We start from the raw sequence: 12,662 nt of genomic DNA, 5'->3' as shown, positions 1-12,662 counted from the left end.
TTAAATTAACAAACGGAAGTTTAACGCCAGCACAGAAGCACGGATCTTTGAATAATTTGTATTTCGCCGAGACGCTACTTCATGCCGTAATGAAGCAAGCAGCCTCTAGTACAGTGCTTTTCAGTTCTGCGAGATATCGGCACAGCTAGACAAAGACGATACAAGCAACTCCGATGAAGACAGTAAATAATCATAGTGCTTTAAGAAAGGAAGAGGGCATCCAAACTTTATTAAGCTCCGCATAACCGTAAGTAATTAAGGGACAATTTATTTTCCCTGTTTCCAGAATGAATTCTGATAGCTGGATCGTCGTCATGTTATAAATCCGATGCAGCGAATTTCTGTCAGACTCTTTGACTGCAATTAGCATTCAGATGTGTAATTTACTCCAAATGCCATCTTGTGTTCTAAACAAGAGACCATAATGTTCTGTGGCGTTTTCTGACCGTACTTAGAACATGCCGCTGTAAAAGAAACCCGATATGTCCTTCTGCATTATTCTGGCTGAGCGAAAATATCATTCAGCGCAACCAGACATTAAGTCTCTTTCTAAAGTTCTGAAGATACCAACTCTGAGAAAAGAGCCATGGGACTGTTCAGCGCAGAGGTTATGTAGTATTTTTCGAAGCTTCTGGGTATATGTTCATGAGTCATGAATAGAAAAGGGTATGGAAGGAGATTTCCGTGAAATATCAAAAGTAATATTTAAAATATTTTTGTTATTGTTAGCGGATTGGTATAACATGTAGTATGCATGGGGAAATGAGATAGCTACACGATATTTTGTAGACCATGACGTGAAGAACAAGATGGTCATAAACTCCAGAAATATAAAACTGCAAAAATAAGTCATCTCGAAATAACGTTTTATGGTGCATTATCGGATAATGTTTTAGAAGTGGAATAAAATATTTTTTAATTTCTTAAGAGTTCATATTTCTTGTTCAGAGTTGCATACCACTCCTACACCTCCCTGAAGCAATTTCAGTTACCCCCAATAAAAAATTCGCAAGCATTTGAAGTACCCGTAATAAAACTGTGTTCTAATGCGGCCACATTTTTATTTTTACGTTATTTGGAGAGACGTGCCGAATAATGAGTTTTTGGCGGAGACAAATTGCTGCATGTCATATTGAGAATTTATTTAATTCTGTTCCAATTTCCACAATTTTAAGTCGGAACACAGAAAGAAAACATATTTCTGCTGAGACTGGAAGAAGAAATGTATTTTAACACTGGATCCGGGCAGTGCACGGTGAAAGGACGACACCCGTGTATTCCGGTTTTGGAGCACGACAGTTGAGAAACAGTGGGAGATGGAGGCTGGATCCGGAGAGGAAACCTTGTAAATCGAGTCAGCGCAGCGTTCACACTGATACGCAGTGCTGACCGAAGACACTTGAGGCGCTGACTACTAGGTGTGCTCCTTCATTGAACTCCATTCACTCAGTACAGATTAAGTAATTCTGACGTCGTGTTAAATCTGAGATACACTGTGATCAGAAGTTTTTTAATCGATCCCCGTGACATCTGTTTAGAATAATGCTGTTTCACATTTGTTTCTCCGTGTCAACAAAAGCATGAAACGTTATACCGAAGCATTACCTGTATTTTCTTATGCAATTATTAGGTTATTTAGTTCTCTTCGATGTTCAGAGAGTATGTGACAGGTGTTCTCAACCCGTGACGCTTCAACATAACTTTGTGCGACCCGAGTACTTTTTTATATTATATTATCATTCTGAATGACAAAAAATAGTTAACTCTTAAAGTAAAAAATATATTGAGTGTAAGTAAATAGTTATGAACAATAAAATTTGTTAAAAACAATTTTGAGTAAATTCATATGTGAAACAGTTTGTGAGATAAAATTAGTGTTTTTAAAAAAACTTTTCAATTAATTGTCCTCATAATTTATGCTTGATGACTGGCGAGTCGATTAGTAATGGTAACTGTCATCCCCTCGTCTTGGTTGAGATCAAACGGAGTTTTGACTGAATGTAATATTTGATATAAACTTGGATAACTAACCGACCTAGAGGAAGGCCATAAATCTTCCAAAAATATCGGTCATACTTGACAAGATTCGAACCTAGTCCCTCAGTACATAAAGTCAAGTGTATTACGGGGAGTTATTTATGCTTGATGAGATTTCAGGTTCCTAAGACGACGAATATGAATATGACTTGTGGTCTAGGATGTTGCGCCATGTAGTCTAGTAGAAGTTTATATAAGTTTTAGAGGCATTCATCATTTTCCTTAGGCAGCAAGCACCTTTGAAACGTCGCTAAACGTCTACCAGACCATTCGGCACAATATCCCAAAAGACAGTCATCTTCAGCTATTTATGATTGACTATTTGTATTCATAATGAGGTCAGTTGTGCGAAATATTTTTACATCCCTACACACAAGTGTTTGATGATGTCATTTGTTTGGAGTCTGGACCACATCCAAGAGAGGTCCTACACCAAAAGCAGGACGTGACAGGCGTGAAGAGAGGAGTTGTAAGCCAGAGAAACAGCAAGTTAGTAGGTAATCAACACTAGCTATAGCCGAGCTACAAAAACCTACCCTGCGAAGTAGATGGCGTCACATTCACTTTATACGTGGGCGGAACTGCTATTTGTCAGGGATTCGTGTAATACGCTGTTCTGTCTTACAGTATCTTCAGACTAATTCGGAAAATAAGTTACTGAATTTAGTCCACTACAGAGATGTCCCTGCGCCCTGATTATGGCTTTAACTCGTAAATAAAGAAGAACAAAATCTTGGAGAGGGAATGTGAGATCAAGCTGTAATTTGGAGACAGGTGTAAGGGTCTGCAATGGATGGAACTAGCTTACGATCGTATCCAGTTTCAGGGGTATTATCGGCGTTAAACATTCGAGTTGTGCTGCTAAGTTGATGAGTTACTCGAATTACTTAATACGGTATTGTAATTTATTGTCAGCAGTAGTTATTAACCACGACAATAAATTTAAAGAAGGAAATTTAAAAAATAAAATATTACACACTTCGTACTGAATGTCGAGTATTATTTTTCGTATCATATTTAGTGCTACTTTACAATTGAAGCGCTTCAGTGAGATTATATTCTGTTTATTTATTATTATTTTCTGTATGTGTATTTAATTTACGTTTTGCTTATAAACTATTATTTTGCCAAAACAGGCGGATGTGCTGTAATAAATTTGGAATGGTTATGTTCTAAACAGATGTGTATAATTTGTATTTGTGGGTAATATTCGTGGTTGATATCTACGTAATGTCAGTGAAATAACTGTCTGAGTTACGAAAATGACGTCGGGAATGCATATCCGAATTACGTTTTCGCCAGTAAAACGGGTATAATAGCGTTTTCAAACTCCTGCATTTAATGGTAGTCATCTTCCTTTTTATGCATTTCGTGAAATGTGTCCATTAATGGCGGTTGGCGTTTGCGCTGAGTGGAGTCTGGTGACGAGAATTTGACCACGAGCGTAAAACATTTAATAATAGCAGAAATGAAATGGAACAGATCTCTTTACCACTTCATGCCGCGAACCTTGCTATTTGATGCACCATTACACAGCGCATGGGCACCTTTATAACCGAGCAGACTGGATCACCTGACACCGATGTCTGACATGGAAGTACTTGGTTCGAATCTTGGCCTTGGACACGTCATGGTTTTCTCATTGCTTCCAGACGAATGCCACAACAGTGGTTTAAAATAAGCCACTGCCGCTTAATGATTATTAGTCCTTTTCAATCTTCCATAAATAACTATCCAGTCATTTGTTGGGAGCCCAGTGTCTGTATTGGGAATCGAACTGCGACCATGAATTCCACATCCCTTTTCTTATGTGATACATGATTTGAGGTTCAAAACGGGGAAGGGGTTATCGGCGTTTGTCGTAAATACAGACATTTCGGAGGAGCATACTGCTTCAATCTTCAGGGTTGAAAATGGAGGTAGCATTTACCCTCGGAACAAGTGCACTCGATGCGAATGCTGACATCTCCTTAATTGAGTTCTTTTCCTTTCCTTTCGTTTCGTTGATAAAGCATCGTTAAATAACCTACAAAAGATTAGGAACCGTTAGAGATTTGTGTAAGAGTTCTGATTCAGCTGTTTTACGGAGGGCTTCAATCTGTGCACTGATTCTCATTCTAAACATCTGATAGGTTGATAGTGCATGTAATTTCACATAAAAGGCAGATACTAGCTTCTTCCGAAACGAAGATAACGTCTTCCAATACTACATGACTTTATGGCCCATAAAAGATTACACTCTGTTACATGTGACTGACTCTTGGATTATTTTACGAAACGCCATCATCTGGAGAGAGCTGTGAAGTCGCTACAACAAAATGTGGACTGGATGGTCGCAGTTCGATTCACGACAAGAATGTTGCGACTTATCGCACAATTATCCATAATGACTCAGGCCACCAAAATCTCTTCATCTGTAGATAAAGGTAGCCCCAGCGTGATACTAAACGCTCACCTTTGATTTAGATCTGAGTTCGTGAGGTGAAGTCCACTGCCGTCATACAAATATTCCATTTTCTATTTTGAAATTTGCAAACATCATAGGAGAAACTGATCACTAGATTGTTTGTCTCGAATCGCAGATGGTAACTTTAAAGGAACTCGTACTACAACGTTCGTTTGTCGTTCACCAAAAGGCGCATTTCTCTTGAGAACTTCACAATATATAAATGTTATTACAACCTGTCATTTTCCAGTAATTAGCCTCCACACGTTACATGAACTGCGAATGTTCATTTTACCATCAGTGGCCCAGTATAATGCTTGTTCACTGACGTTAATTTCAGGCATCACCTGTCAGGACTACAGGCGTGGATCCCTACTAGAGCCACTAATTGCCTGGAACTTTCACCCCCTGCGTGCTGAGGTTTAAGCAAAGGAGTGCAGTTACAAACATTGCATTCTGCTTGTCACCACTGTGAACTTCCGCATTACCTTCCTCCTTACATGTTATTTCTCAGGCACCAGAACATTCCTTAGATTTGCGCAGACTGTATTTCTTTATCCGAGTGAACACACAAGTCGTTCTCCAATTGCCGGCTGCTTTCAGGCACTTCGGGAGGAGTTTGTGACTTGTAATTCCACGTCCCAATTATGTTAGACATATAGGCGTACTCAGCTGCATGTGCTAAAATTCTACTATTCATACAGTGATCCTGATTGATTAAATTGGTCTTAACTACAGATAAATTTACATGATCTCAAATCAGCTGAGACGAATAGAATTTATATCTGATTCGATCAAATTCACTTGAGTCACATGACATAATTTAACTCATAACGATTCTCTATCCTTACTTTCGTGGTTTTCTTCAGTCTCCCAGCAAATATCTGGATATGACGTTAAATTATACCACGACTGTTTCCTTCCACATACCCTTCAATTCATTGTTCACTGATCGTCCTATAATTGGACGCTGTAAAATCCGAGCTGCTGGCATCGTCGTTAAAAACGATGTTGGTTAATTGATTGACACGGCTACGTTATTCTGCTCAGTGTCTTTCTAAATCGAAACTTTAAATTTTAATGTGTACAAAATAATTACGGATTTATTTTGAAGGAATCTTGCAGTGGGTCAAATAAATGACTGATTTATAACAGAACTCTTCTGTTTCCCTGCTGTCACTTTTTCTATGGCTCAACTTTTATTTTGTTACAAGTTTAAACATACATAATTCACAATTGTAGAAATTTTTGCACTTCCAATTGGTTGTCATAATCATCAGCATTAACTTAATCCTTATCAGCCATTGCCCTCCTTGTCGTATTTTTCTTTCTGGTCTGGTCTTTATACGTGTAAATAAAATATGTTTCACGTGGTTCTGATCGCTGTTCACAATTACACAACTCACGTAGTAGCACAGTGTGTTCCAAAAGTAGCCCAACCCTAAGTTTAATGTCATATTTATTGTACATGCTAAATTAGAATTACGTAATTGAAATTGTACTGAAAGTAACCCCACTCTGCTGTAAACATAATTCAACAAATTCCAAGATTTTTGTTGGAATTCTGTCAAAAGTGTCGCCACTGATTTTCGAAACTTGTTTGGTATATGAGCATAAGGAAGACGAATCTCATGTGCTTCTTAAATGCATCATACAAGACTGTGTTCGAAAATAATATTCAACAATAAAGATGCAATACATTGTTTAAAACGGCAGGATACTTGCCACACAAACAATTGACTAAAGATCAACAAATACTACGAAACTTCGTCAAACCGCCGACTCGTCTAGGTGACACGAGTTCAGTGTTGCCACACGGCATTAAAAATTGTTTCTCTGTAGCAATAACAGCTATTTATCTTTAAACTTCGGTTCATATGAATTCTGTGGCATGCTGTAATAGCAATAATTGCTTTTATGGACCCTAATTTAAATGGTTTCAGAATACAGAGCTAGTTCTTGTAGATAAATTTAAAATGAAATTATGTATAAAACAGTCAATTATCCCTATAAACATTAACTTAAACACAGAGATTGTAGGAACTGAATTTTTGATAATTTAGATCGAGCAACTGTTGCAGTTGGATTGCGTCAGAAAACAGAAAAAGCATATTTCATGCCTGTCCCCAGAGAATGTTGCAAGGGAAGGATAATTACTATATAGCAGTGTTTTATGTTTTATTGGTTGAGGAGGGTGAGGTGTGAAGGGTAGGTAGGGGTCACAGTTAAGCAGTGTGGATCTGTAATTTCCGGCAACAGATTACATGGTGTCTAGAGGTTACACTGTCCGCCCAGTGGTACCCACAATAAATTTACCATAGGGTGTTTCATCTGACTAGTGTTCCTTCTCTTGGATTAAATACTATAATTGAATAGTACCGCTTAATTCATTCACATAATCAAAGTCTGTGTTGATTTTTCAATAGACTCTATACCCTTATGATATCACTATCTTGCATGGGGCGATCAGAAACGCATGTAAAATTTTAGTCGTAAATTTTGAAGGTAGGATACTACTCAGGATACATAAAGGTAGCGTTACTTGCTACATGACATAAAATATACACAATTGTAAGCTGTGTAACTTTTATTTGAAATTGTTCTCGATTTTATTAATGTTTAGTAAAGTAAGATTACAAAGAAAGTCAATGTATGACACTATACATTCTGATATCTGTCATTTCCTTTGCAATGTTAAAGTAAAATTGTTCCTAGTTCTCAGCTGAACACCACATTGTGGGGGAACTTGGGTTTAGCTTCATTTAGCCTTAACTTTGGCACTAGATGGGGCCAGTGGATAGTCTCTTGGGCTGACTGCCTTATTCCCAAAGTTAATAACCCCAGTACCCAGTGGATAGGAGGCTGGGTGGCCCCAGAGCCATCTGGCTGTTGTGGCGAAGAGGGAATTCTGCAATAAGTGATCATCAAAACAAATGAAGAAATATTCAAAATGACTTGATTTGAATGTGGGTGCCTTTGTATTACATTGGAAAAAGTTTAAGTGCGAAATATTTTGTGTTTGTTATAACTTTCGGTTTATTAGTAATTGTCCATTCGAAAATTCGGGTCGTGACATTCTATAGACCATCCCTGTTAGTATAATTCTACTCCTTTGGAAACTTGAGATGCACCAAACCAAAAGTAAGTACTTTTAAGACTTTCGTTTGTAGATTGAGGTACATCATTTGGGTCTTTTTATTCTCTTACTTTCTGATTCAAATTTTTTAACATAAACCTTTGTAAGTTACGAATTAAATGAGGTATTTTACTGTTCTCTTCTTTCACATGTCATTTGAGCCTATTTCGGAAAATTAATACCGATTAATTTATTCCCTTAAAACAGGTTATATCCACCATTATGCGCATAATATATTCAATGCTAATAATTTGCATTTCAAGCTATTATGAATTTTAAGACTTGTTTACGTATGGTTCAGTTAACATTCAATTATTGCTGCGTTTGATGCATGTGACATGATAGTCACTCAGAATCAATCCATTATAATGAAGCAAATGGAATTAAAATCATAAATTAATGTAAACTAATACACTTGATTGTATGACATGGTCAGTAATCTGTTTACACGTGTACACGCGTTATTATAACGGTAACATAATTGTGAATGGCAGATTACACATTCGTGAAGTTCAAACACCAGGAGTGAAATGTACTTTGGTGGAGTACACACACATCACAAAAACGTTATTTGCATAACTCGTTGGTGTTGATGTTTATTTACTGCAATTATTTTCTTTATAATTTTTCAATGTACGCTACATTGAAAGGTTTTGTAAATTAAATGTGTGTAGGCCTATCTTACACAGAATTATCCCTGGCAGTTTTCTCACAAATAATCAATTTCAACAACCTTATAAAGTTTGATTTAAACTTTGCATAAAGAATAATTTATTCAAGCTAATATTGAATAGACTTATATTTTCCCGTCGAATTTCAGTCGAAGCCCGGACACCAGATTTCGCCGGAATCTGTCCAGTGGCTTTGGAGATAAAACGGGTTTGAAAAGACTTGCGATTGGAGAGATATATGACCTCCCCATGACCCAACCATTTTATGCACTTAATAAAAATATGCATTTTTTTCTGACCATCCTATGTGTGCAGGGAGATGTATGCATGGGACGTGATTTATAATTTAAATGTTTATAGATCAAACACTGATACGAAATGGTCTGTTGAACACATTGGCCAGTTTACATGTAACAAGCCCTCCTTTTACCTCATTTGGATGATACGACATACTTTACTCGCGTATGAGTCATGTAATACATATAGATCTACGTGGGTTCTATTTCGTATGTCAAAATAAGTTCCTGGGATAAATGCGCGCTGTCACGTTTCGCATTTGTTTGAAACTTAAGAGACTTTTCAGCTGAGTACTTTCGCTACATGTGCACCTGCGTGAATTATGATTCTGTGAGAGAGGAGCTTTCTCTGCTCCAGCGAATATTGTGTGTGATTTATTCAGGCGGGTCTTACTCAGCTGAATAAAACTAAGGAGAATATTTCGGATCGAAATTCGTATTTTAATGAAGGCATTTCTTTTATTTTTATGAGTAACATTTCTTAAATGTGATTATTTATTCTTGCATTACGCCCACTACACATTTTGCTCAATATAATTTATAACAATTTAACTAATTCCATGGAACAGAATTGTTCTTGAGAAGCCAGCAGTCACGTATATAATTCATAAATCTCCCCCGATTCATGAAAGCCGAGGATTCACTACCATGTTCACAAAAGCCCGTCACTAGTTCCCTAGATTTAACCAGTCCACACCCCCTCCCTGTTTCTTTAAGAGACGTTATAATATACGGGGTCCGCAGTGGCCGCGCGGTCACTGCGGACCGTGGGTTCGAATCCCACTCAAGCCATGGATGTTTGTCCGCGTTTTTCTGTGTTGTGCTGTTCTGTGTACAGGTAGAGGCCTTGCGACGGGCCGATCCCTCGTCCAAGGAGTCCTACCGAATGTCCATAGATCGAGCCAACGAAAAGTTTGGACCCGCAGTGCTCAGGCACTTGAAGAAAGGGTCGTTCCCAGTACCTAGTATAATATACACCCGCCTTGATCTTTTGCCACTGATTGCAGCTGCTTTTTACCTTATTCGAACAGGAGGTTTTAGGTTTTCGACATGCTCATATTTTCGGTACCGCGAACCTATCTCCTTGTAACTAAAATAACTGGAAAATGCAGCTGGCCACTTAATCAAATACCAAACTTAATGCGTCTAGCTTTTCCTCCACACCCCAATACACCATCACGTTGTAGTTCTTGGTTACAGGCTTTATTATAGGTCTATATAAAACTTAAGAAGTCCCGGTAAAACTTCTTCTCAGTGCATTCCATTTTCAGTAGGGATTGTGGGGGGTGAAGAGGGAAACAGAGGGGTAAAGAATTCGCCTCTAGCCACGCCACGTGATCGGTAGAAAGGAACTTAAAAGTGCTCAACGTTTCTGAGGTTTGCGTAATTTTTTTTTAATGTTCCTTGCGTTATCGTCGACTGTTAACGTGTGTTCTTTGTCCAGGATTCTTAAAATTAACCCATGGGAGGGATTAATAAACTCATGAAAAGTAGCAACGTAATGTAATGGTCGGTTTTATCCCCTGGCCAAGAAACAACAGAGAGGTGATTATTGAATAATGGCACCATGTCTTAAGATGGCTGTCTACTGGGTAGTTGCGCCGTGTAGTCTGATAGAAGTTTACCGACGTTTCAGAGGTCCTTGCTGCCTCCATCATCAGGGCCTTGATGACTGAGGCAGCACGGACCTCTGAAACTTTGGTGGACAACTACACGGCGCAACTACCCAGAAGACAGCCATCTTCAGACTCACCGCCGTCTAAACCTCAAATCGTACATTGGTACTCTGTCTTGTTAATCCACACTATGTTGACATATGCGCACCCATCTCCCTCCTGTCGTGTGGTGGGCAGAAGGTGATTACCCCTCCTCTTTGTTTACATCAGGATCGCTCTTGGGTGAGACAGAGTAAAGATAAATGGAAGTAAAGACAAGCACAGAAAGGATGTCACCTTATTAGAACCGGCAATAATAGACTTCCAATCTCTTCAACACAAATCAGAAGATATTGGTAGAGGAAAGGGCAGTGAAGCCTGAGACAATGAAATGTAGCACCGATGTGGTCTGCGCGCTGAACGATTGTCTGGCTGTTCGCGCTGCTTGTATTAATGGCGTCCGACCTGGAGTCACAGCATCCCAGCACACGTTATAAATCGGCCTGTGGACAGAATGACCACAACACATTCTTCGACATATTGCTTCGCATACCGGCGGCTTTCAGTGGCGATTCTGGCTGACACTGGATATAACGCAGAATCTCAATTACTTTAGAGTACTTTATTTCTTGGCTTCTTGGGTTGGGTTCTCTGGCTCGTTGTGATACATTGAATCTTACACTACTTAACCAGTGATTTTTAACCTGCTGCTCACAAATTAAATTTAACTTTATTTTGTGTGTGTTTTATAATACGTCCGTCGCATTTGCAGCTGAATTAAAGACCTTAAATAACTTAATACTTACTTATGTAGCGGACTGCGGAACTGAAAGAACTAGTAGCGTTGACAAGCCAACCAACACCTGCATTGCTGTTGCTGACAGACACGTTTCTTTCTTTTGCAGGCGTCGTTCTACTCGACGGCGCTCAAGACGCTCATCTCTGTGTCGACTGTGATTCTTCTAGGGCTTATCGTGGCCTACCATGGACTGGAAGTACAGGTTAGTAGCCAGATAAAAACTTATGGAGTCGCTTTATCGATTCTTCACATCGTAATTTCTGACATTAAGGAACTGAAATGGTTAAATAGACTGCGAAATTTACCTTTACTGTTTGTCAGAAATATTAACTAATTTTGTGACTTGCTTTTATAAACTCTGTTTTCGCTTCTCACACAAATTTAATCCAAATTTAATTTCATTACGTACCATCATAATGACAGAAAATGTACGTTTAGGTTGTTATAAAATAATCTTAAAAGTCGTTACATTTTCTCTTATGGACAGACTTGAGAACAAATTATCCTCTTTAGAATTATTTGTGTGCGTAAAACATCTCAACATAGATGCACCCTCTTTGCTAACTGATGAAACACAGAACTTGTACTGCGTGAACGCAAATGGTCTTACCGGTTTTAGATTTTTATTTGACAGAAACTAAATAGCATACAGAAACGAAACTTACACATTGGAATGACAAGTTCAAAAATGTTTGCAGAAGAAGTGGGTCGAGTGGTTATCACTCTTGCTTCGTATTCGGTAGCTTCCGGCTTCGAATCTTAGCCCGAAGACCTGCTGTTGTGACTGAGGGTTTTCGTGGTCTTCCTCAGTCCCTTCAGTCAAATATTGATATAGTACCTCAAATTCGGCATTGACGGCTTCCTTCCATGTTGTTTCCAATTCATTATTTACTATAATTATCTCATTTGACGATATATAATCTGAGATACTGAAAAGTGTTGTTAAATAAACTTTAATTTTTTAAATAAATACACCGATGGAAACAAGGAACAGCTGCTGACATGGCAGTCAAGTGGCTACTCAACCCAGGATTTCGTTTTGTATCTTCTAGTTCCATTGCAAAAAGTCTGTGATCTCTGTTTAATAGGGTATTCGGAGGAATTTTCATAAAAATTCTTCGTATTTCTGTTTAGATAGCTTTTTCGGGTATATTCGCCATTTTATACTCATGCTAGAGTTGCGCTCCTAGTGCCTATCGTTGGAGTTACGTAACTTGTCCCGTGTGCTACAAAATGTTTTTGAATTCTCCTTCTAATGGCGTAAGTTTCATTTCTGTATGCCGTTTAGTTTATCATAAGTAAATATTTGAAAATCCTCAAATTGTGTTCACTCTGTGTATATTCGCGTGTCTCAGTCGCAAGCAGAGATTTGGGGGCGGCAGGCTGGAGCACTGGAGCCGATCGAGTGTCCTGCTTCAGGTCTGTGTGCCTGAGATAAGCGCGTGATATTCCAAGCGTGATTTGAGCACGAATAAGCAAGTAATCCGGCAAGCAGCTTCGTCCGTGCTACTGCAACATTTCTCACTGAATGCGTTCACAAGAGCCTAATTACGTAATTTACGTACTCGATTTAACATTTATAAAGACGAAGATCATATCTACCCTTAACACCTGATAACCAG

General features: G+C 38.5%; 1 protein-coding gene across 10 annotated transcripts in view; it reads left to right on the top strand.

Moving 5' to 3' along the window:
• SK (small conductance calcium-activated potassium channel) overlaps positions 1–12,662 on the top strand; it is a 349,222-nt gene that overhangs the window by 301,272 nt on the left and 35,288 nt on the right. For all 10 annotated transcript variants that reach the window (XM_087350045.1, XM_087350067.1, XM_087350071.1 and 7 more), the window contains one exon: positions 11,147–11,242. In XM_087350045.1, the coding sequence (XP_087206171.1) occupies positions 11,147–11,242 (96 nt within the window). The remainder of the gene's footprint in view (positions 1–11,146; positions 11,243–12,662) is intronic.

The sequence above is a fragment of the Zootermopsis nevadensis genome, unplaced genomic scaffold (assembly GCF_977971745.1).
Source record: "Zootermopsis nevadensis isolate Lab colony 2312 unplaced genomic scaffold, Znev_1.0 Znev_ptg000002l, whole genome shotgun sequence".
Taxonomy (NCBI): Eukaryota; Metazoa; Arthropoda; class Insecta; order Blattodea; family Termopsidae; genus Zootermopsis; species Zootermopsis nevadensis.
The sequence above is the reverse complement of the archived record's forward strand: the minus strand, read 5'-3'. Positions and strand labels throughout refer to the sequence as shown.